Genomic DNA, 25,958 nt, shown 5'->3' with positions numbered 1-25,958 from the left:
CGATCCCAACTAGGCTGCTTAAAGAAGTTGTTCCCTTAATTGGCACTTCTTTACTGGATATGATTAATCTTTCTTTATTATCAGGATATGTACCACAGTCCTTTAAAGTAGCTGTAATTAAACCCCTTCTTAAAAAGTCCACTCTTGACCCAGGGGTTTTAGCCAACTATAGACCGATTTCTAACCTCCCCTTCCTCTCTAAGATTCTGGAGAAAGTAGTCGCCAAAGAGTTGTGTGACTTTCTACATAACAATAGTTTATTTGAGGATTTTCAGTCAGGATTTAGAGTTCATCACAGCACAGAGACAGCTCTGGTTAAAGTTAATAATGACCTTCTGATTGCTTCTGACAATGGACTTGTTTCTGTACTTGTATTATTAGATCTTAGTGCTGCATTTGACACCATTGACCATAATATTCTTTTACAGAGACTTGAGCATCAAATTGGCATTAAAGGAACCGCACTAAGCTGGTTTAAGTCATATTTATCAGATCCTGGTGGAGCCTCCTGCCATGGTCCTGCTAGCCATTGCCAATACTGTTGTTGCTGTGCACCTGTCTCTCTGTCTCTCGCTCTCTCTCTCTCTGCCTCTCTCTCTCTCTCTCTCTCTCTCTCTCTCTCTCTCTCTCTCTCTCTCTCTCACCCCAACTGGTCGAGACAGACGACCACCCACCTAGAGCCGGAGGATCTGTCCTAGGTTTCTGCCTTTTAACAGGCAGTTTTTCCTTGCCCTTGTCGCCAAGGTCTTGCTCATGGTGGTACTGTTGGGTCTCTGTAATTAATGTTTTAAAGAGTTCGGTCTAGACCTGCTCTATTTGAAAAGTGTCCTGAGATAACTTCTGTTATGAATTGGCGCTATACAAATAAAATTGAATTGAATTGAATTGAATTGAATTGAATTAAATCTGGTGTTACAATACTCGATCACATTTGGTGACGTTTGAACAACTGAATCCTGAGATAAGAGCAGAAACCTGTTCAGGACCACCTGCTGTTGGATCTGTAGATCTAGACCACATCCAGGGTTGGTGGAACAAATCTGCTGCGATTGGGAGAATCTGTTTAAAAAGATTACAGTGAATTAACAAAGGCTGTTTGAAACCACTTTCATCGTGTTAATGAGATATGAACTTTATAACTTTAGCGCTCCCTTGTGGTTGACATGGGTTTTTTATTTTATCTTGTGAGCAAGATTTCCTCCTCTTTTAGTAATTCAGGATTTTTAGTTTTTACAATTAAGGATTTTGAGTATTTCATAAATTTAATTTTATACAGGATTTTACTTATTTTGTACCAGTGTCGGGCTCTACGACGTAGGGTGTTAGAGTGGTCTAACTGTATTGGTTTAATCAATTAATGGTTATCCAAATTATAATTATCGAAAGATAATAGGAAATTACTTTAATTAATTTTAAAGTTCCTCGGGGCAACACCCTTAAATAAGAGAATGATAACCAATAATCAATTGATCAGTCTCACAAAAATTACTCTAAACTATTAATTCAGAAGTCAGTCAGAGAGACAGTCAATAATTAAATTAATAATTACAACCAAAATCATTAATAATAGCTAGAGTGGGAGCTTTGGAGTTCTACATAGAAGAGGTTGGTATATGTAAACACAAACATTTATTAACCCGGATATAATAAAAGCAGAGGAAAAATACACAACATACAATCTAACTTAAAATAACTAAAGCGGTGTGTGTGGGTGTGTGTGTGTGGGTGTGTGTGTGTGTGTGTGTGTGTGTGTATGGGGGTCATAAAAGGCTTATGTCCTGTGTCGTCCGACCAGATGTTTCAGGGTGTGAAACACAGGATGGTGAGAGGCAGAGAGAATGAGAGGCGGGAGGTTTTGAATCCCTCTCCAAGTGTATGTACTTAGACCGAATGTGTGTGTGATTTTTAGATTAAAGCGCCTGGTATACTCGACGCAGTCGAGCTGTTGCGCAACAACGTGACGTCAAAATGACATAGATCTCGCTGGCGCGCAAGGATTTTATCCCAGTCGCGCCGTGTCGCCACAGCCGGAAACGGGAAGATGGATGAGTTCGAGGGCAAGCTTTCCGAGCAAGTGCGCCTCTACAGGCATCTGTACGATCCTGCAATGAAGGAACACAGGGATGCCCAGAGGTGCCAGAATTCATGGCGAGAAATCGCCATGAATGTTGGAAGAGAGGAGGCTATATTCCGGAAAATGTGGAAAAACCTCCGCGACCGATTTGGAAAATCGAAAAAGAGGTCGCAGGCAGCTGCAAGAAGCGGTGCTGCAGGAGGACACAGGCCAGCACCTATCCTGCAGGAGCTTTCATGGCTACACAATTTTGTAAAGCACAGGCTGACCACAACTAATATTCAGGTAACATGTTTGTTTTCATTATTCTTGGTTCAATCAGCTGGGATAAAATCTGCATTAATTTGCTCGTGCCGGAATTTTTTCTAAACTTTGAATAGCCTAACGTTTAAATTAAGATTTGTTAAACCTGAATGTTGAATGCCTATATATTAATGTTGTTATTTTTACATCAATCCAGACGTGCAGCCAAGCGACCGAAGCTTCACAGATTCTTGGCCAAGCGGCCGAGGCTTCGCAGCTGTGTGGCTCGGCATCTATGGCACTGTGTGGTTTTTCACAGTCAGATTCGGGAGCCTGGACCACAGAGACCACAGACTCCACCGAATTGGCGAGATCCTCCTCACCGTGCCGGTCGACTTTACCACCCCTCGCCACCCCAGTTTCCCCCATCACCCATGCTGTTCCGACAGCGGTGGCATCCTCTTCAACTCTCTCTGTGAGTACCCCAAGAAGGAGGAAGAGACGGGTGGCACAGGATGACTCTGTGGTGGTAGCACATCTTGCACTTCTCAGGGAGCACAGGGAGAAGATGTGGGCTGAATACCAAGAGAACCAGGACAGGCTTGCAGCGTCTCCTACGTGGGTTTTTTTCAAAGTCCTTGCGGACTTGATGGAGGGTGTGGATCCACAGGTGCATGACTGGCTGAAGCAGAAACTGCTACAGACAATGTTAGAGCACACCCAGCAGCACCCAAAATGAATGTGTGAACTTTGGTGAACTTTGATGCACATTTTAATGCACCTTAATTGCTATTAGCACATCTTATAAGCATTCTTTCTTTATATTTTATATTTTATTGTGTAGGCATATATTTTTTCTCTTAAGCATTGTCTTATTTTTATTTTACCATATTGTTAAGTGTTATATTATTGTTTATCTGTTGTCTGCTAATAAACCGTGGTTTTACATAGGTGTTGTCTGCTGTTGTTGTGGTCAAAGATGAGTGAAATTACGTGGCTGAAAAACTAGCGTGACATAATGCTCAATGCGGTTATAAAGTTATAAAAACAGAGACAGATAAGATAGACACTTACAAACATACACTCTGGAATGTTGATGGCTGACCAGGTGTGCCAGTGGAATAATAGACAGCCATATTGCTGTATGAGAGACATCCTGGTGAACTAAACCTTAACTGAATGTCTAATGATGTGTAAGACATTAAAGACACAGATTCAATTCAAGATTTAAGAAACTTTATTTATCCCGAGGGAAATTGCTGTGCAAATCGATACAAACTACCATAAAAATAAAACAAGTAGCTAAATACAGCAAAGTGCAAAGCACAATAGGATAAAGCTAACATAAAATAAAGTACAACAGTAACTAAATGCAGCAATACCACAAAAATGACAGTTAACGTAGGTATATATAATGTACAACAATACGCACTGCGCAGTTAGTTGAAATAAAATAAGTACAACTAAACTCACTCTTATTACAACTGTATTACAGTGTTCAACACAAGATGGAATCAGTTCAGGCAACCTCTCCAAATGACTGAACAAGTCCTTGCTGTGTCTGAAAGAATGTCTTGAGGTCCTCCCTCACTGCACTTGCCGCACGGGATGCACGTGCGGTAGACATTCTTGGTGCAGCTCTCATGTTGGTGTCATCTGCAACAACCCTCCTCCATTCACCTGGCGAACTTCACCTGATGGTGATGTGGTATGCACGAAGTTTGGTGGGATGTATCTGCAAGTTGGAGTCAGTGCAGCATCTGTGTGTGTAAGCATGTTGTGAAGAGCAACACATGCCTTCACTCTATGGGTTTCTGGAAAATCCTCCAGCGTGCAGCCAAGATGCCAAAGCTGTTCTCAATGACCCTGAGGGCCCTTGAGTGGCGGTAGTTGTAGATTTTCCTAGCATCATCCAGATTGACACCTGCAATAGTTGAAAATAAGGATTTTTCAATTACAGTGAGCTGAACCCAAATATTAATGTTACATTACTGAAATTAGTATTACATGGAAACATTATGCTATTAAATTACCTGGATATGGCCGCATCAAGTTCACATTTAGAGGGAAAGCAGCATCTCCCAGGAACACATGGGGCAGGCTGGTGTTGGTCCCTGGCAAGTGCACAGGCTGTGGCAGTTAAAGGGTGTTCTGCAAAAGACCAGCGCCAAACTCACTGCTTTGTAAAATCCCCCCATCACTCTCACGGCCGAAAGCACCAACATCCACCATGGTGAAACGATATCTTGCATCGCACACGGCCATAAGCACGATGGAATTTGCACCTTTGTAGTTGAAGTAGTCACTTCCAGCGTTTGCTGGGGCTTTGATTGTGACATGCTTTCCATCGATGCACCCTAAGCAGTTGGGGAAGTTCTGTTATGGTGAATGAAAGGCTTGATCCGACGAAGTAGGTCATCGAATCGGTGTGCAGACATTCTGAAGTACTCAAAGTGCTTCTCTTCGTCTATCATCCTCATTGGTTTCACGACGAGATTGAACTCACCATATTTTATTTTTTATTTTTATTTTATGTCTGGCGTGATACAAAGGACGAACATTCCACCTTTGTTTTCTTCGCTTCTTTGCAAGCAGGCTCAAAAGCAGCTCTTCTTCCTCATCCAGTGACTCCAGTATCATCCTAGGCAATGTTGAAACTGATGCCATTTCTGCCATTGTTTACCTTTTTCTTCTTCTAGTGCGTAGAAATAGCAAAGTCGGTAGCCTCTCCTCACTAGCGACACCTCTGTTCCAGAGAAGACTGCAACTAGTGCCTCGACCACCACGCGCAAGCGTATATATAGTCACGGTGTTCCCGTGACATCACGTTGTCGCGTGACAGTTGGTCTGCGGTGAGTATACCGGGCGCTTAACGGTGCCTTAAAAAGGGAGGAAGTGTATGCAAAGACGATGTCTGTGTGAAGCATTAAACTAACATCACCTTAGCACTGTCTCAAAGACTACAGTTACTACAGTAACCTCAGTTAATCAAATCAACATCACAATACCACAGTAACCTGAATAAAACACATCAGCAACATTAACAATGATTCAACAGTCCTTGTTTATCCGTTAACTCTGTTAAGTTGTCTGTCCATGCCCAGTACGTTACCAACATTCCAATGGAGATGAAAAAGAGTTGCTGGTGAGCTGCATGGGTCAGCCCGCAGGCCTGTGAGCCAGGCTGATCAGAATTGTGGTTCTGAAGTCCAAACTGTCTCTGCTATGCGATGTCCGCTGGTGCAGGTATCGCAGGAGCTGGCTTTTGTGCCGTGCTATAATCCTATTGTCATGCGTCGGCGGCGGGTCAGGCCAAGGTCCAGAACTTATCACCCGGTGTGGGTGTGTGAGCAGGAGCGAAGGTAGAAGAGAAGAGCCGAAGAGAAGAGGAGAGAGAATATCATCTCTCTGGCTTAAATAGCCGTGATGACAGGTCTGGTGTCAGAGGGGATCTTGACCAATGAAAGGCTGGTGTTTGGCCATTTATTGCCTTTATGACACACCCTGGCCGCATTCCGGGACCCCCCCACAGAGGGGTCTGTTATCTGGCGGGCGTGTTCACTTTGTCTTTAGACTACTACAAGAAAGGTTTTATGGCTTACATACAGGCCTCAGGAGAATTCCTTAGTTTCTGAGCACATGGTCAGATCCAACATGTTCCTTTGTGTTTCAGTTAAACTCCTCCAATGAACAAGTTCATATTTAAAGGTATCCTTGGATCCCAACACCAGTGTCACTTAATTTTGTGATTAAGAATTTTGCTTACATTTATAAGTATTTTTGCTAATTTTTTACAGTTACAGATTTGCTTATTTCATACCAATTCATCTTGATTCTATGTTGTACCAATTTAACCGACTTTTGTAGATAATGATTTTGCTTACTTTTGGAATTACAGATTTTGTTTATTTTGTATGAATTTTACTAAATGTTGTGATCAGGGATTTTGCTTCTTTGGTTCAAATGTAGTTTAAAGGTCCAGAGTGAAACATTGAGGAGGATCTATTGTCACAAATGGAATATAATATTCATCGGTATGTTTTCATCAGTGTTTAATCACCTGAAAATAAGAATCGTTGTGCTTTTGTTACCTTAGAATGAGACGTTTTTATCTACAGAGGGTGCGGGTCCTCTTCTGGCGGAGTCCGCCATGTTCCTACGGTAGCCCCGAACGGACAAACCAAACACTGACTCTAGATAGGGGAGTTTGCATTTTTCCCAGTCAACGTAGGTTCCCCTTCACATTTGGAAGGCGAGCTGTATTCAGTTGGTTGCATTCTCCAATTTCACCATTAGATATCACCAAATCCCTTCACACTGAACCTTTAAGGATTTTGCTCATTTCATACAAGTTTTACTGTGATTAAAGCTCGGGTAGATAACGTTAGACAAAGATCCACGTGAAAACATAAATCCCACCTGTTCCCTTCAGGCCTCCCTCCAAAACCACTCCCTGAAAACACATGAACACATAGTGGCCGACTGCTGCATCATTAACAATCATTTCATTCAGACCGAATCCAATCACTGGCTGAGCTCATTACAGCAGCCACAGAGACCAGATTGTCTCTCAGAGCATTTTATTGATTCATTGTTGTCGGGATGTAAAAAGAATTTCAACAAATACAACAAAAAGATTCTTCTGAAATACCTACCCTAGCTTTAAGGATGTTGGTTAGTTTTACAATTAAGAATTTTACTTATTTTGTGTGAATTTTGTTTTTGTTTGTTTATTTTAGTTATTTCAGATCAATTTTGTTAACGTTCTTAATTAAGGATTTTGCTTATTTTTGCTTGCTTTGTATGAAGCCCCTTAGGGGGACATGGGTTTAGTTTTGTGTCCCTGCGATAAATATTTGGAGTGTAAAAAAGCTCTTTAAAGTAAAACCCAAAGGTCATTGTTGTTTGGGAAATGGCAAACCAAAGCTACGGAGAGTTTCACAGAGTTTCATTCTGACCTTGGACTCAAATATAAAGACATTATGTCAGAGTTCGAGTACTTTTTCCTCCGAGAATATCTCCCTTTCACCAACAGTCCTCTTCGGCTGTCTTTCACTGATTTGAAAACCATGACTAGAACCAAGCACTGACGTAATGTCTCAGCTATGAGCCTCTCCATTGCTTTGGTTTGCTGCTTCCAGAAGTTATTTTTTAACAAATATTTCTCTATGCAAAAGTGTTTTTTTCTCCCCCATGTCCCTTAAGGGCCGCCGTAATTTTGTAACTAAGGATTTTGTTTATTTCATACATATTTTGCTTAACCCTTTGTGACTAACGACTAAATACAGAAATGGCTGAATCTCAAAAACTATAAGGAGTTATATCAAATACTTGGTACCATTGGATTCAACTTCAGTTAAAGCTGCAGTCTGTGTACGTCGGGGAGTGCCGCGGTCGCATTGTGCGCCAGTATATCACACGTAAATCAGATGAAGATTGCCATACAAAGCTTACTTCCTGTTTCCAGTAGGTGACACTGTGACTATGACTGAATATTGGCAAGTAAATGTTTTCAGGCCAAGACTCTCATCAAACACATTCATTTTGGGGCCAACTGAAGACTGTACTATAGATTATATTTTGGATGCTGGCGTACACAGTCTGGCCTTAGTTTCCGGTAAAAAAAACTGCAGCTACTCCAGAGAATTACGTTTCCTTCTTTATTAATTCCTCACATGAACAACGTACACGATGTGTCTTGTTGTGTTTTCCTGAATTATACAAAATAAATAAACGGCAAATATATTATTATTTTAACGAAATAAAGCAATATGACTGAACTAAACAGATACACAGTACTACAGTAAAAATAATATGAGGTCGGAATGACACTCCGTAATGGCCGCGCGGGGGCGCCTCAGACCACATCATTGCAATGTAATACACAGCAACTATAATAAACGTAAATATCGTCGGGTGCAGAGCCCGTCCGCAATATTAAACACACAATCAAACAATATTATATATGTATATATATATAGGGGAATTCAAACATATTAACCGGACTCTGGTAATATGTGTAATGTACAAAAAACGTGCGTGCGTCAGTACTTTTACAACATAGCGGCTAATTCAATTCAATTCAATTCAATTCAATTTTATTTGTATAGCGCCAAGTTATCTCAGGACACTTTTCAAATAGAGTAGGTCTAGACCGAACTCTTTAAAACATTAATTACAGAGACCCAACAGTACCACCATGAGCAAGCACTTGGCGACAAGGGCAAGGAAAAACTGCCTGTTAAAAGGCAGAAACCTAGGACAGATCCTTCTGCTCTAGGTGGGTGGTCGTCTGCCTCGACCAGTTGGGGTGAAAGAGAGAGAGAGAGAGAGACAGAGAGAGACAGAGAGAGCGAGAGACAGACGGACAGGTGCACAGCAACAACAGTATTGGCAATGGCAATCTAGCAGGACCATGGCAGGAGGCTCCACCAGGATCGATAAGAACCTGCGAGACGAGAAAGCACAAGAACTCCGGGGAAGAAGTGAAGTTAGTAACATGCATTAATGGGACATGAATGAGTGCAGAAAGAGAGCGGAAGAGAGGAGCTCAGTGCACCATGGGAAATCCCCCGATAGTCTAGGCCTATAGCAGCATAACTAAGGGATGGTTCAGGACTCACCTGATCCAGCCCTAACTATAAGCTTTATCAAAGAGGAATGTCTTAAGCCTACTCTTGAATGTGGTGAGGGTGTCTGCCTCCCGAACCACAACTGGAAGCTGGTTCCACAGGAGAGGAGCTTGGTAACTGAAGGCTCTGGCTCCTGTTCTACTTTTAGAGACTATAGGAACCACAAGTAGCCCAGCATTCAGAGAACATATTGTTCTAGAGGGGTAATAGGGTACTATGAGCTCTTTAAGATATGAAGGGGCCTGACCATGAAGAGCTTTATAGGTGAGGAGGAGGATTTTAAATTCTATTCTAAATTTTACAGGGAGCCAGTGCAGAGAAGCTAGTACAGGAGAGATGTGATCTCTTTTTCTAGTTCCTGTCAGTACTCGTGCTGCAGCGTTCTGAATTAATTGGAGCGTTTTAATGGACTTATTGGGGCAACCTGATAATAAAGAGTTGCAGTAATCCAGCCTTGAAGTAACAAATGCATGGATTAGTTTTTCTGCATCTGTCTGTGATAGGATGTGTCTAATTTTTGTAATATTACGTAAATGAAAGAAGGCAGTCCTAGAGGTCTGCTTTATGTGGGAGTTAAATGACAAATCCTGATCAAAGATAACTCCAAGATTCCTGACAGTGGTGCTAGAGGCCAAGGTAATGCCATCTAGAGTAACTATATCTTTAGACAGTGAGTCTCTAAGGTTTTTGGGGCCAAGAACAAGAATTTCGTTTTTTTCTGAGTTTCACATCAGAAAATTGCGGCTCATCTAGGATTTGATGTCCTTAAGACATGTTTGTAATTTAGATAATTGATTAATTTCATCGGGCTTGATCGATAGATATAACTGCGTATCATCTGCATAACAGTGAAAGTGATTCCTAATAATGTTGCCTAAAGGGAGCATATATATAGTAAATAGTATTGGTCCAAGTACAGAACCTTGTGGAACTCCATGACTAACTGTAGTATTTATTGAAGATTCATCGTTAACATGTACAAACTGCGAACGATCTGATAAATATGACTTAAACCAGCTTAGTGCGGTTCCTTTAATGCCAATTTGATGCTCAAGTCTCTGTAAAAGAATATTATGGTCAATGGTGTCAAATGCAGCACTAAGATCTAATAATACAAGTACAGAGACAAGTCCATTGTCAGAAGCAATCAGAAGGTCATTATTAACTTTAACCAGAGCTGTCTCTGTGCTATGATGAACTCTAAATCCTGACTGATAATCCTCAAATAAACTATTGTTATGTAGAAAGTCACACAACTCTTTGGCGACTACTTTCTCCAGAATCTTAGAGAGGAAGGGGAGGTTAGAGATTGGTCTATAGTTAGCTAAAACCCCTGGGTCAAGAGTGGACTTTTTAAGAAGGGGTTTAATTACAGCTACTTTAAAGGACTGTGGTACATATCCTGATAATAAAGAAAGATTAATCATATCCAGTAAAGAAGTGCCAATTAAGGGAACAACTTCTTTAAGCAGGGGATCGGTCTAATAGACAGGTTGATGGCTTCGATGAAGAAATGATTGAAGTTAACTGATGAAGATCGATAGCAGAAAAACAGTCTAAATATATATCTAAGTTTACATTAGCAAAAGTCCCTGAACTTGGAGAGCCACTGATAACTGTTGATGGCAGTTGGTGATTAATTTTCTCTCTAATAGTAATAATTTTATTATAGAAGAAGCTCATGAAGTCATTGCTACTTAAGTTTATGGGGATATGTGGCTCAATAGAGCTGTGACTCTCTGTCAGCCTGGCTACAGTGCTGAAGAGGAACCTAGGGTTGTTCTTATTTTCTTCTATTAGTGCTGAGTAATAGGCTCCTCTGGCATTACGGAGGGCCTTTCTATAAGTTTTAAGATTTTCTTGCCAAATTGAGCGATATTCTGATAATTTGGAAGAGCGCCATTTCCTTTCAGATTTCCTAGCTATTTGTTTTAACTGGCGGGTTTGGTGATTGTACCACGGTGCTAGTCTCCTATGTTTTAATAATTTCCTTTTTATAGGAGCGATAGAGTCTAATGTTGATCGTAGTGAGCCTGCAGCACTATCAACAAGATTATCAATTTCAGAGGGACTAAAGTCGTTATAGGATTCTGTTAAATTCAGACATGGCATTGAATTAAACACTGAAGGAATCTCCTCCTTAAATTTAGCTACAGCACTGTCAGATAGACATCTGCTGTAGGAAGTTTTGCCTAATGGCTTATAATCTAATAATATGAATTCAAAAGTTATTAAATAATGGTCAGATAGGAAAGGATTATGTGGGAAGACTATTAAATGTTCAATATCAATGCCATATGATAGAACAAGGTCAAGAGTGTGATTAAAACAATGAGTTGGTTTATTTACACTCTGACAGAAGCCAATTGAGTCTATTAATGATATAAATGCATTACTAAGGCTGTCATTGTTAACATCCACATGAATATTAAAATCACCTACAATAATTATTTTATCTGATTTAAGGACTAAACTTGATAAAAATTCAGAGACTTCAGATATAAAATCAGAGTACGGTCCAGGAGTGCGGTACACTATAACAAATAGAACTGGCTGCAGTGTTTTCCAGGATGGGTGAGAAAGACTAAGAACAAGGTTTTCAAATGAATTATAACAACTAACATAACTAATAGACATTGAATATAAACTTACTCTGCCCTCACACACAAGAGACACAAGTTATTTCCATAAAAAATTAAATAACATCTGATCTATGCATTTGATGGTTTTATTGTCTACATGTAATGAGAGGGCAGAGTAAGAAAGTCTAGATATTCCTTCTGCTTTTGTTATTAACGTTCTACCTCTTAAAGATAAATCTCTTAGGAGCCAAAGATTAAATCTTTTTTGAGCTTTTTCTATAACCGGGGTAACATTTAAAGCATTTCTAGCTTTCTGATCTTTAGTGATGGAGATTCCTAAATATGTTACTGTATCTTTGACAGGGATGTTTGATATTGAGCGAGTAACTGAGTCTTTCACTGCCATTAACTCACATTTGTTTACATTTAGGTATAGTCCAGAGGCTTTAGAGAACACATCGATTATGTTTAGGGCACAAGGTATCTGAGAAGAATCTTTTAAAAAAATAGTCGTATCATCTGCAAGCTGACTGATAACGATTTCTCTTTCTGCAACTGTGATGCCTTTCAGAGCGCTTGATTTCACATGACTAGCTAAGAGTTGGGTGACAAGGAGGAACAGGTAAGGAGAGATAGGACAACCTTGCCAGATTCCTCGTTTGATGTCAAAGCGTCGAGTCGTGGCAGAACTCAATTTAATAGAACAGTTACTATTAGCATATAAAGTTTGAATAGCTTTGCTAAAGAAATGCCCCAAACCAAATTTTTCCAGAGAACTAAAAATAAACTGATGTTCAACTGAATCAAAGGCTTTGTAGAAATCTAGGAACAGGATATAACAGTATTGGTTACCTTCATAGCAAATTTAACAGTTTCACATTTTATGGTGGAGGGAAGATCTCCTTGTTCTCAACAAAACCGCGACCTCTGACGAAGAAAGCCACTTTTCCTTCCTTTCGAGCAGCTTCCACCGCTGGCCACAGCTTCTTCCTATTTTCCCTGTCGATCTGGCAAAGGTCTTCTGCAAAACGTAGACCATGGTCGTGCAGGTACCGCAAGTTTTTAGCGGCCGCCCAGACAGCTGCCCTGTGAACCCGGGATGAAAACTGAATGATGACCCTTCTGGGCCCCTTCGCATTCTTTGTACCAAGGCGATGGACAGTGTCAGTCACTTCTGGTAGCCGTTTTTTATCCTCTGGTAAGACGGCCTGACAGATTTTAATCACTTCCATCCGTACCTGCTGGTTCTCTACTGTATGCCGTTGAGCCGCAGGTTCCAACGACGAGATTATCTTCCAGGTCTGTGATCCGCGTTTCTAGGACTCCGGTACGTGTTTTCTCTTCGTGGTAAAGTTGCTCAACTTGAGCAACCTTACCTTTCACTGAGTTGACATCCTCACAGATGGACTGGATTCACTTTTTCAGGTCCGTTATCACAGTTTTGTTTTCCTGAATTAGTGATTCAAGCTTATCGGACCGAGTGTTAATAAGCTGGGCAAGTGAGGAGACAAACTTTGGAGCGTCGGCTAAGTCAGTTTCCATAGCGTTGCCGGCGGTAACATGTTGCTTGGAGGTGGTTTAGTTGGGGTAATTGGCACATCTGAAAAGTCATCTTCATCCATCACGCTGAGTTTCAGCCCTTCTTCCGCCGTGTAACTGTGGTGGTTATCTATCAGAATATTTCGGCTAACGTTAGCTGACTTTGCTTTGTTGCAAGCTGCCCCCGTCCTTTCATTACGTAGAAGTAGTTTTCTTTTGTCCATATCCGAACTCGACATTTTTTACGTTTGTTTTTGACAAACTAAAAAAGGAAACGCTCGCAGCAGTTCTTATTCAAAGGCAGGCTCTCTATTAAACGTTATTTACCGTTGAATTGTTTTTGGTAGCAGAGCTTGATTCAATGAGTGTGTTCACGGTGCCATCTTGGCCTCCCAGCAGATCAATATCTATGGTTTTTCTGAGCAGAATCAGACGTCCCTCTTCCTGTGTGTTGCTATGGTGATCCAAATCACATGTGAGCAGTTTGCTTGTCTGTTAGCAGCTATTTTTGGCGATTTGCATACGTGGTATTTGAACAAACTCCTCCTAGGGAATTGATTGGATCGACTTCAGATTTGGACACAGCCATCTAAACACATTCACGTTTAAAAGTTGTGCTATTTACGACATTCCCTCGAACAGCGTGCCCGTGGCGTGGTGTGGAATTTCAAGGACTCGCCATGAAAGATGGATTCATCATAACTTCTGCATACATGATCTGATCTCAATGAAACTTCACATGTCTGATAAGAGTCCCGCCCTGAACACGTCTATGTGATAATATTTAGTAATAGTAAGAGCGCCATCTAGTGGTGAAAGGAAATGTCATTTTTTATACTTCCATGTTCTACTCCTAGTAGGATGATCAGATCCTGCTGAAATTTAATCAGGAAATGCAAAATATGTTGTTGATGATATTTCATGATTGTGACAGTTTGTTAAAAAGCGTGTCCGTGGCATCAAACTTTGATGTACCGCCAGAACACACAAAGTTGCTATAACTTGAGTGTACATTGTCCAATCGGCTCCAAATTTCACTTGGCTGATAAGAGTTCCACCCTGAACACTTCTATGTGATAATATTCACTAATAGTGAGAGCGCCTTAGTGGTGAAAGGAAATGTCATTTTTACACTTTTATGTATATCTCCCAGCAGATTGACCAGATCCAGCTGAAATTTTGTCAGCGGTCCCTTAAAACGATGACGATGACATCTTATGAATCTGAAGAATATGCGTGCAACCACCTTGCCATGGCGACGTGGCGAAAATCAGGTTTTCTGTTAACATTTTAACACTTTTTGGGGGGCTAATCATGCCTAAAACTCATGAAACTTTGTAAAAAATTCAGTCGTGGCGAAGGCTAAGGTATTTGCTTGGTCCCGTAGATAGGCGTCACAAAATGGCTTAGCCACGCCCCCCAGAATCAGCCCCCAAGACACATATGACCGACATGTACAAAAATTGGTACGCATGTGTATCATGATGGGACAAGCAAAAAAGCCTCTTGGACCCATAACCCAAACCCAACAGAAAGTCTCCTAGGGAATATGTTGGATCAATTTCAAAACTGGTCAGTACAATCAAAACAAACTGCAGATGAAAAGTTGTGCTATTTGTGATTGTACATCGAATGGCGTGCCCGTGGCATTTCAGTAATCATAACTTCACATATTCTGTAACAGTCCCATCCTGAACACTCCTTGTCCTCAAATCAGGAGAAGTTTCCTGTGACGTCTGCACTGGAACCAAACTGAAGGCCCTGAAGTTCTGCCTGGTGTGTCTGGTCTTCTACTGTGAGACTCACCTGGAGCCTCATCTGACTGTGTCAGTCCTAAAAAAGACATCAGCTGATCGACCCTGTGGAGAACCTGGAAGGCAGGATGTGTACGAAGCACAATAAACCTCTGGAGCTGTTCTGTAAGACCGACCAGATGTTTGTCTGCATGCTCTGCTCTGTTTTAGACCACAAGACACACGATGTTGTTCCTCTGAAGGAAGAATATGAAGAGAAGAATGCAACTGTCTGTCTGTCTGTCTGTCTGTCTGTCTCTCCGTCCATCTGTCTCTCTAATTTCTAATGGTGCTATGTCGGTAACAACCCATGCAATCCACACATGCAAAAAAATATTTATTAAGTTTTGTGTAATAAACACACATGACACGGAAAAAGTATTGAATACGCTTACTGAAATTTATTTAATACTTTGTACAAAAGCTTTTGTTGGTAATGACAGCTTCAAGACGCCTCCTGTATGGAGGAACTAGTCACATGATTTTGGCCCATTCTTCCGCACGGTCTTCAAATGTTGAAGTCTATTGGATTCAAGTCAGGTGATTGGCTGGGCTATTAGAAGGATTATTATCCTGGTTGATGTGCTTGACCACACCTGCCATCACAGAGCTTGACATCCTATTGCCTATTGTTGTGTATGGGTGTGGTTCCAAGTTTTTCACATTTGGTCCTGATGATGATCCTTCCAGGATCAAACTGTTGTCATGAATAATATATTTTTTGTGGCAGCGAGTAAGCTTACAGGCTTTACCATTTTTTCACTGATGCCTTTTTCTGTCAGCGTTGGTCCTGAGTGATGTGTGTGTATAGCTATGTTGCCTTCATGCTTTTGTTCTCAGTGTGTAGATATGGCTGCCGAGTTATTAACCTGTATCATGAAGGAAAATACAAGTATTGGATCAGGATTTGGTATCAGCAGATATTAAATCGGGAACGGTGACAAAAAAACTTGATTGGTATCAAATAGTTTTTTGAGAATCATGGAATTTCACTGGTACTGGTATCAACTACTCAATTTCTGTTATTGTGTCATCCCTAGTCCACATATATAGTCCATATACAGTGTACCAGACAAAGAGTTCATACTACAGTGGTGGATTTGTTTTTAATTGAATGGTTTGTTATACATTTGTTTACTTGTATGTGGTATCTTCAGTGATGGAGTGAGAAGTTCATTTTGTTTTAAGGATGTAAGGATGCTTTATGGATGCAAATGAACAGCAGTTCATCAATATCAACAACTGCACCTCCTCCACTGCTCCCCTGGCCCAAGGCGTCCCCCAGGGTTCAGTGCCTCTCCTGTTTATCTTGTACATTTTCCCCCTTGGTAACCTCATATGCCGTCATGGTCTCCGCTTCCACTGTTATGCCGATGACGTCCAGCTCTACATCTCCACTAAATCCATAACACCCACAACCCACTCCACCCTGACACACTGCCTCACTGAAATCAAACCATGGATGCATGCCAACTTCCTCAAACTAAACTGTGACAAATCTGAAATAATCATCATCGGTCCCAAATCTCTCACCAAAAACACAAACAAGTTCATTCTCACCGTTGACAGCACCACTCTGTCTCCCTCCCCACACATTTTTAAGCTCTGAGTCATCTTTGACAGCAACCTCTCCTTTGAACACCACGTCAACCACATCACCAGAACTGCTTTCTTCCACCTGAAAAACATTGCACGCCTCCGCCCCTCGCTCTCCTCTTCTGGAGCTTTCATCACATCCAGAATTGACTATTGCAGCAGCATTTTATATGGTACATCTTCTAAAGTCCTTAATAAACTTCAATACATCCAGAACTCTGCTGCTCGCCTGCTCACCCTTATCCGCTCCCGTGGCCACATCACCCCTGTCCTACAGAACCTCCACTGGCTCACTGTCCAACAACGGATCCAATTTAAAGTCCTTCTCCTCACTCACAAAGCCCTCCACAACCAGGCCCCCTCCTACCTTGCAGACCTGCTCCATCGCCACACTCCTTCCCGAAGCCTCCACTCTTCTGATGCTCCTGTCTCCACCACTGAGGACCAAGCATCGTACCTGGGGTGACAGAGCTTTCTCCATTGCCCCCCCCTTCTGGAACTCTCTCCCCAAACAAATCAGAGCCTGTACTGATCCATCCAACTTCAACTCACTGATCAAAAACCTTTTCAGAACTGCTTTCAATGATTTTAATAATTCATTCTTGTTGAGAGTTGTAGCTATAGCTAAATTTCAGGTGTTGTTCTATTACCTTTATCTTTCTTTTAACTTATGGGGGTCTAAAGCCCATAAATTAAATGTATTATTATTATAATTGTACTGATATATGAGTTATTTAAGTTTGTCTTCAAGATCTTAGCTGTTGTGGAAGTGACTTGCATTGGGTCTTATTCTATTGATCTCTACTGATAATAGAGATTAACAATCAATTGTTTGTTAATTGTATTATATTTTGATAACATACAGAAGTTGTGTCACTAAACCATTTCACAGCTGAACAGGGTCGGTATCAGTAAACAACAATGTGCCTTTAAAACAACAATATACAGATATTTATTGAGTGAATGAGAATTCTAATTGTCTTAAAGTCAATACTGCCTTTAAAAAGTTCTTAAATCGGCATGAGTTATATTCTTTCACCATTTATATTATTTTAATTTTTGACCTTTTATTTCTTTTACTTTTTTATTTTTAATGTTTAATGTAAAGCACTTTGGATGGCTGTTCAGTTTATGTTTGACTAACATAAGAGAGAAACAAGTGCAAGACTAATATGAAAACGAAGGACAAACAGCTGAACTGTGGACAGATATAAGATAGAGGAGTCAAAGGGGACTGTTGTTTTCTGCTAACCTTAAAATATATTCTTGCTTGTGGGATTGACCTCTGAGAAAATGCAGAAGAAAACACACTGCAGATGAATAAATAAAGAAGTCAGGTTCTCTGAAGATTAAACTTATCTCGTGCCAAATGTATTTCAGTATAATCATGTCTTAACCTGCAGGAGTAAACACAACCTCACAATCAGAGCTGCAGTTAGAGTCAGAGCAACAATGGAAATACGAGAGCTTCAACGTGACACTCCTGAAATAAAACGTAGAGTTTGCCAGAGTTACAGCAGAGCTGCAGCAGAGACCAGTCTCTGTGTTTCGGTGTGAAGAAATAATAAACTGATATTATCAGGACTTTCTCAACAACTGACTCAAATACTGGTGAGTGCAGCTGATAATATTTACTGTGTTTGAACAACCAGCATTAACACTAAACTAACAGCTCTAATCAAACAGGGAGTTTCTTTTCACATAATTTATGGCACTTGTTAGATGCACATCTCAATCAAGTTGAACACACCCATTGAACTGAAAATTATCTACTTAATATTAATCATTTTAATAAGTAATTATGCTTTGATTTTTTCTAAACATGATGAATACATGTTATTACACTTTCACTTTCATTCTCTGTGTGGAGATATGGCTGCTCCCAGAAATCTGCTGTGTGAGGATCAGTTCCTGTGCTCCATCTGTCTGGATGTGTTCACTGATCCAGTCAGCACACCATGTGGACACAACTTCTGTAAAACCTGCATCACTGAACACTGGAATATTAATGACCAGTACGTGTGTCCGATGTGTAAAGAGGCTTTTAGTATAAGACCTGATTTGAAGGTCAACACTTTTATCTCTGAGATGGTTGCTCAGTTCAGACAGTCAGCTCAACAGAAAGCCAGCAGCAGCAGCCCAGAGCAACAAGTGTCCAAACCAGGAGAAGTTCCCTGTGACGTCTGCACTGGAACCAAACTGAAGGCCCTGAAGTCCTGCCTGGTGTGTCTGGTCTCCTACTGTGAGACTCACCTGGAGCCTCATCTGACAATGTCAGGTCTAAAAAGACATCAGCTGATCGACCCTGTGGAGAACCTGGAAGGCAGGATGTGTACGAAGCACGATAAACCTCTGGAGCTGTACTGTAAGACCGACCAGATGTTTGTCTGCATGCTCTGCTCTGTTTTAGACCACAAGACACATGAGTTTGTTCCTCTGAGAGAAGAATATGAAGTAAAGAAGGCAGAGCTGGGAAAGACAGAGGCTGAAATACAGCAGATGATCCAGAGGAGACAACTGAAGATTCAGGAGGTAAAACAGTCAGTGGACCTCAGTAAGAAAAATGCAGACAGAGAGATAGCAGAAGGTGTTCAGGTCTTCACGTCTCTGATGGAGTCTGTTGAGAGAGGCCTGAATGAGCTCATCAAAACTTTAGAAGAGAATCAGAGAATTAAACAGAAGCAGGCTGAAGACTCCATCAAAGAGCTGGAACAGGAAATCTCTGAGCTGAAGAAGAGGAGCACTGAGATGGACCAGCTCTCACTCTCTGAAGACCACCTTTATCTTCTCCAAAGCTTCCCGTCCCTGAAGGATGTCCCACCCACCAAGGACTGGACAGAGGTCAGTGTCCCTCCATTATCTTATGAGGGGACTGTGGTGAGAGCTGTGGCTCAGCTAGAGGAGACACTCAGTAAAGAGATGAAGAAACTGTTTGATGCTGAGCTAAAGAGGGTCCAGCAGTATGCAGTGGATGTAACTCTTGATGCTGATACAGCAAATTCTGAACTCATCCTGTCTGATGATGGGAAACAAGTGAATCATGGTGATGTGAAGAAGAATCTCCCAGACAATCCACAGCGATGTTCTCGATATATTAATGTCTTAGGAAAGCAGAGTTTCGATTCAAGCAGATTTTACTTTGAGGTTCAAGTTACAGGGAAGACTAAATGGACTTTAGGAGTGGCCAGAGAGTCAATCAACAGGAAAGAGGCAATCCCACTGAGCCCTGTGGAGGGTTACTGGACTATATGGTTGAGAAATGGAAATGAGTACAAAGCCCTTGCTAGCCCTCCAGTCCGTCTCTCTCTTAAGTCACAGTCTGAGATGGTGGGGGTGTTTGTGGATTATGAGGAGGGTCTGGTCTCCTTTTATGACGTAGGTTCTGCAGCTCTTATCTACACCTTTACTGGCTGCTCCTTCACTGAGAAACTCTTCCCATTCTTCTGTCCCTGTAATAATGATGGTGGTAAAAACTCTGCCCCTCTGATCATCTGTCCTGTCAATCATAGTGCCTGATATTTTCTATCATCAGTGATTTACTGAGCAATGAAATATTGCCAACAATACACATACTTATGACATTAATTTTAAGATTTTACATCCACAGTGTATATACCAGACAATGTGTTCACACTACAATACTGACACACAGACAATGCTAGGAGGGCAATGGATGAGAGACACAAACCAAATACATTTTATTGTCATTTATGTACAAATGTACACATTCAGTGGTAATGTACACGTTAACCTTGTTTTCATTTGAATACACTGTTTTCTGTCATTGGGTGGGTTTGTTTTTATTTATCAGGTTTGTTAAAGATAAAATATATTTGTCTACTGGTAACTGTACTTTCATTTATGTAGTGAGAAGTTCATTTTGATTTTAGGATGTAAATTACTGGGTTATGGATGCAATTGCACTAATATAAGTAGGTATAAGTTATTTTAGTTTGTCTTCAAGACCTTACCTGTTGTGGAAGTGACTTGCTGTGGGTCTAATTCTGTTGATCTCTATTGATAATAGAGGTAGGTATCAGTAAACAACCATGTGCCTTAGAACAACAATATACAGATATTTATTGAATTAACAAGAATTGAAATTGATTTAAAAAAATACTGCCTCTTAAATTGGTATTAGTTATATTTCACCATTTATACTATTTTACTATTTTACCTTTTATTTCTTTGACTTGTTTTCATTTTTTATGTTTTATGTATAAAGCACTTTGGATGAGTGTTCAGTTTGTGTTTGAGTACCATAATTACCAGATAAAAAGTCCATCATAGGTTGTTTTAAATAAGTGACTTAAGTCCTCAGCCTCATTCTAAAAAGACAGAGAATGTTGATATATGTCAGTGACTAAAACAAATGCTGAAAAGTGAATAAAACCACATTTTATACTCTGCTGTACAGTATCACTGCAGTAAAATCTGGTGCAGAGGAAGAAACTGTTTGTGGAAGTGCTTTATTTTGACAGGTTGGATGTGTTTCCCTGTTGTTGCCACTATTCAATTCAATTCAATTCAATTTTATTTGTATAGCGCTAATTCACAACAGACGTTATCTCAGGACACTTTTCAAATAGAGCAGGTCTAGACCATACAGAGAGAGAGAGAGAGAGAGAGAGAGAGAGAAAGAGAGAAAGAGAGAGAGACAACGACAGAAAGACAGAGACAAAGGTGCACAGCAACAGAAGTAGCAACAACTACACTAACAGTAGTCCACAGGAGAGGAGCTGAAGGCTCTGGCTCCTGTTCTACTTTTAGAGACTATAGGAACCACAAGTAGCCCAGGTACTATAATCTCTTTAAGATATGAAGGGGCCTGACCATGGAGAGATTTATAGGTGAGGAGGAGGATTTTAAATTCTATTCAAAATTTTTACAGGGAGCCAGTGCAGAGACGCTAATACAGGAGAGATATGATCTCTTTTCCTAGTTCCTGTCAGTACTCGTGCTGCAGCGTTTTGAATTAATTTGAGCGTCTTAATGGACTTATTGGGGCAACCTAATAATAAAGAGTTGCAGTAATCCAGCCTAGAGCCTGGTGCTGGAGGCCAAGGTAATGCCATCTAGAGTAACTATATCTTTAGACAGTGAGTCTCTGAGGTTTTTGAGGCCAAGTACAAGAACTTCCGTTTTTTCCGAGTTTAGCATCAGAAAATTGCAGGTCATCCAGGATTTTATGTCCTTAAGACATGTTTGTAATTTAGATAATTGATTAATTTCATTGGGCTTGATTGATAGATATAACTGCGTATCATCTGCATAACAGTGAAAGTTAATGGAGTGATTCCTAATAATGTTGCCTAAAGGGAGCATATATAAAGTAAATAGTATTGGTCCAAGTACAGAACCTTGTGGAACTCCATGACTAACTGTAGTATTTATTGAAGATTCATCGTTAACATGTACAAACTGCGAACGATCTGATAAATATGACTTAAACCAGCTTAGTGCGGTTCCTTTAATGCCAATTTGATGCTCAAGTCTCTCTAAAAGAATATTATGGTCAGTGGTGTCAAATGCAGCACTAAGATCTAATAATACAAGTACAGAGACAAGTCCATTGTCAGAAGCAATCAGAAGGTCATTGTTAACTTTAACCAGAGCTGTCTCTGTGCTGTGATGAACTCTAAATCCTGACTGAAAATCCTCAAATAAACTATTGTTTTGTAAAAAGTCACACAACTCTTTGGCGACTACTTTCTCCAGAATCTTAGAGAGGAAGGGGAGGTTAGAGATCGGTCTATAGTTGGCTAAAACCCCTGGGTCAAGAGTGGGCTTTTTAAGAAGGGGTTTAATTACAGCTACTTTAAAGGACTGTGGTACATATCCTGATAATAAAGAAAGATTAATCATATCCAGTAAAGAAGTGCCAATTAAGGGTATGACTTCTTTAAGCAGCCTAGTTGGGATCGGGTCTAATAGACAGGTTGATGGCTTCGATGAAGAAATGATTGAAGTTAACTGATGAAGATCAATAACAGAGAAACAGTGTAAATATATATCTGAGTTTACATTAGCAAAAGTCCCTGAACTTGGAGAGCCACTGATAGCTGTTGATGGCAGTTGGTGATTAATTTTCTCTCTAATAGTAATAATTTTATTATAGAAGAAGCTCATGAAGTCATTGCTACTTAAGTTTATGGGGATATGTGGCTCAATAGAGCTGTGACTCTCTGTCAGCCTGGCTACAGTGCTGAAGAGGAACCTAGGGTTATTCTTATTTTCTTCTATTAGTGCTGAGTAATAGGCTCCTCTGGCATTACGGAGGGCCTTTCTATAGGTTTTAAGATTATCATGCCAAATTGAACGATATTCTGATCATTTGGAAGAGCGCCATTTCCTTTCAGATTTCCTAGCTATTTGCTTTAACTGGCGGGTTTGGTGGTTGTACCAAGGTGCTAGTCTCCTATGTTTTAATAATTTCCTTTTTATAGGAACGATAGAGTCTAATGTTGATCGTAGTGAGCCTGCAGCACTATCAACAAGATTATCAATTTCAGAGGGACTAAAGTCGTTAAAGGACTCTGTTAAATTCAGACATGGCATTGAATTAAACACTGAAGGAATCTCCTCCTTAAATTTAGCTACAGCACTGTCAGATAGACATCTGCTGTAGGAAGTTTTGCCTAATGGCTTATAATCTAATAATATGAATTCAAAAGTTATTAAATAATGGTCAGATAGGAAAGGATTATGTGGGAAGACTATTAAATGTTCAATATCAATGCCATATGATAAAACAAGGTCAAGAGTGTGATTAAAACAATGAGTTGGTTTATTTACACTCTGACAGAAGCCAATTGAGTCTATTAATGATATAAATGTGTTACTAAGGCTGTCATTGTTAACATCCACATGAATATTAAAATCACCTACAATAATTACTTTATCTGATTTAAGGACTAAACTTGATAAAAACTACACTATAACAAATAGAACTGGCTGCAGTGTTTTCCAGTTTGGGTGAGAAAGACTAAGAACAAGGCTTTCAAATGAATTATAATTTAGTTTAGGTTTAGGGTCCATTAAAATGCTCGAATCATATATGGCTGCTACTCCACCTCCTCGGCCAGTGCCTCATTGAATGTGAGTATTAGACTGGGGGGGGCACTGGAGGTCAGCATAACAGCACACATCAGAGGGAGGAGGGTTTATAAGAGGAGTGGACAGACTGCACACACCTCTCAACTTCCTCATTCAGTAACAACTATAGGAGAGAAACAAATAGAAGAACAACATGAAGAGGTTAAAAAAAGGACAAACAGCTGAACTGTGGACAGATATAAGATAGAGGAGTAAAAAGGGACTGTTGTTTTCTGCTGACCTTAAAATATATTCTTGCTTGTGGGATTGACCTCTTTTTGAGAAAACTATATAAATAGATAAAAACTTAAAAGTTCTCTGAAAATTAAACCTGCAGGATTCACAACCTCACAATCAGAGCTGCAGTTAGAGTCGGAGCAACAATGGAAATACGAGAGCTTCAACGTCACACTCCTGAAATGAAACTTAGAGTTTGCCAGAGTTACAGCAGAGCTGCAGCAGAGACCAGTCTCTGTGTTTCTGTGTGAAGAAATAATAAACTGATCAGGACTTTCTCAACAACTGACTCAAATACTGGTGAGTGCAGCTGATAATATTTACTGTGTTTGAACAACCAGCATTAACACTAAACTAACAGCTCTAATCAAACAGGGAGTTACTCTTTTCATTCTCAGTTAAGTGAAAGAAAGAAAGTGTTTCTCAATATTGTAGTAATCATTATTTTATACAAATGATAAATATATATAAAATAACATCCTCTTAAATTTCTATTATTGCTCTGTTACGACAAATGGAAACACTCCCTAAACACGTAATGAAGGCAGGTGGTGTGTAATGTGCAACTACTGTGGCACGTGGCCAAGAACTGGAAAGATGCCACTAAACAAAGGCTCTCGGCTGGTTGTCTGCTGTACTCTGAGCTGCAGGAGGAAAGACCAACACTGAAACCATTAAACAGAATAAAAACTAGAATCAGATCAAATCTGACAATAAAAGTAGCTTTAATTTTTTTTAATGTCTAATTGAAGATGTTTACACTGTAAAATCAGTGAGCTATAAATCCAGGTGAACTCTGCTATAATACAAATAATCAGGCTTAATTTTACAGCAGAGTGCTGTTATTATTGGATTTTATTTTAATGTGAATTTGAAGTTATAGAACTGTAATAAAAGTCATTATCTGTGAAACAGGATATCTGTCAGTTAACTAACTAATCCTTGCTGTTAATTGTCACTAATTTTACATAATTTCATAAATGTATTAACAGTATTAAACTGAACTGAACAGTTTAATCTTTTAAATAAACATGAAATATTTATTAGACATGTAAATTCACAGGATATTTATGTAAGTTAATAATATTTAAAAATAATACAGGAAAAACTTTTTAAACCTTCACATTTATTCCACAGTGTGGTTAAGATCTGATCTAATCTACCTTTTAAAGTGTTAAGTATCTGGATAATAGACTGTTGGTACTTTTACTTTGAAATTTAAACCGGTGATATTATTGTGAAAGGTGCTTCCGGCGCTGGTGCTGAGGAGAGAGCATCCCCCGCTGCACTCAGGCCCGCTGTGTGAGGAAGAGGACGATTATTGATACCGTTAACGTTATCGATCATATGACTCCACCGCCGTGAGCTCAGAGGTCGCGGTCTCAGGCTGCCGGTGACTCCCGGGGCTCAGCGATGGTGGATTTGTCCCAGAGTGCTGCAGTGTCGCCCGGGCACGGCAGACACGGACCGGGCTCCGGTAACAACGGGAAGAAAACGTCGAAAAAGTCGCGAACGAGAAGAGGCAAACGCGGCCGAAGGAGAAGGAATAAAAAGAACAACAGGAACAACAAAACACCGCCACCGTACTTCCCACCGGAGGTAGCTTCCGCTCTTTATCCCGGGGATTAACGCCAGACAGCTAGCTAGCTTCAGGCTAACTAGTGCTACATTTAGTTCACAGCACAACAATAACACACATCTGTAACACACATCTGTAACACACATCTGTAACACACATCTGTAACAGCAGAGGAGATACCGTTAGTGTGAGTTAGAGATAGCTCTCCCGGAGACAACGTCACACCAAACCGCACTCACATATCTGACAATTAAAGGTGATTTCATTAAAGGGTTAAAGCACAACGGCTGTGGCGGTTCACTCTGTATCTTATCTCAGAGAATGAAGAGCACTTCATCATTCGGCTCTTGTCTCAATAAGAAGAAGCAGTGTTTGCTTTATATATACTGCAGGTATAAAACAGATATTCAGGTCTTTAACTTCATGCCGAAGAGACAAGTTCATCTCGTTAATATAAGAAATGGTCTATTACAAAGTATTATATTATAATGAACTTTTCTTTTGTCTAAAGAAACTTTAAATTGTTAGAACAGTGAATGAAATAAGGTTGACATTCTGTATCATAAAGTGCTGTAGTGTTAAAACACA

The 25,958-nt window shown here is 40.2% G+C and overlaps 3 protein-coding genes and 1 long non-coding RNA gene across 5 annotated transcripts in view; 3 read left to right on the top strand and 1 right to left on the bottom strand.

Moving 5' to 3' along the window:
• LOC127352727 (scavenger receptor cysteine-rich type 1 protein M160-like) overlaps positions 1 to 2,052 on the top strand; it is a 258,877-nt gene extending 256,825 nt beyond the window's left edge. Inside the window, exon 16 of the mRNA XM_051381360.1 lies at positions 1,910 to 2,052. Within this exon, the coding sequence (XP_051237320.1) occupies positions 1,910 to 1,961 (52 nt within the window). The 3' untranslated portion in view covers positions 1,962 to 2,052. The remainder of the gene's footprint in view (positions 1 to 1,909) is intronic.
• Positions 1 to 25,958, top strand: part of LOC127352689 (GTP-binding protein 2) — a 123,534-nt gene that overhangs the window by 86,769 nt on the left and 10,807 nt on the right. Inside the window, exons 1-2 of one of the 2 annotated variants that reach the window (XM_051381293.1) lie at positions 23,697 to 24,091; positions 25,036 to 25,390. In XM_051381293.1, the coding sequence (XP_051237253.1) occupies positions 25,205 to 25,390 (186 nt within the window). In that variant the 5' untranslated portion in view covers positions 23,697 to 24,091; positions 25,036 to 25,204. Of the gene's footprint in view, positions 1 to 23,696; positions 24,092 to 25,035; positions 25,391 to 25,958 lie in introns of those variants that run through there. The other variant, XM_051381294.1, reaches the window with a different exon arrangement.
• On the bottom strand, positions 9,886 to 23,530 carry LOC127352734 (uncharacterized). Its single transcript, XR_007881168.1, has 2 exons — positions 23,344 to 23,530; positions 9,886 to 11,387 (listed from the first exon to the last, which is right to left on the bottom strand). It is a non-coding gene; the product is annotated as an uncharacterized LOC127352734 (long non-coding RNA).
• LOC127352695 (E3 ubiquitin-protein ligase TRIM21-like) lies at positions 17,803 to 21,141 on the top strand. The gene is made up of 2 exons (XM_051381303.1): positions 17,803 to 18,070; positions 18,330 to 21,141. Exon 2 carries the CDS (start codon positions 18,332 to 18,334, stop codon positions 19,973 to 19,975), a length of 1,644 nt encoding a protein of 547 aa, XP_051237263.1. The 5' UTR covers positions 17,803 to 18,070; positions 18,330 to 18,331; the 3' UTR covers positions 19,976 to 21,141.

Source organism: Dicentrarchus labrax, unplaced genomic scaffold (genome assembly GCF_905237075.1).
Source record: "Dicentrarchus labrax unplaced genomic scaffold, dlabrax2021, whole genome shotgun sequence".
Lineage (NCBI taxonomy): Eukaryota > Metazoa > Chordata > Actinopteri > Moronidae > Dicentrarchus > Dicentrarchus labrax.
This window is presented reverse-complemented; position numbering and strand designations above follow the sequence as displayed.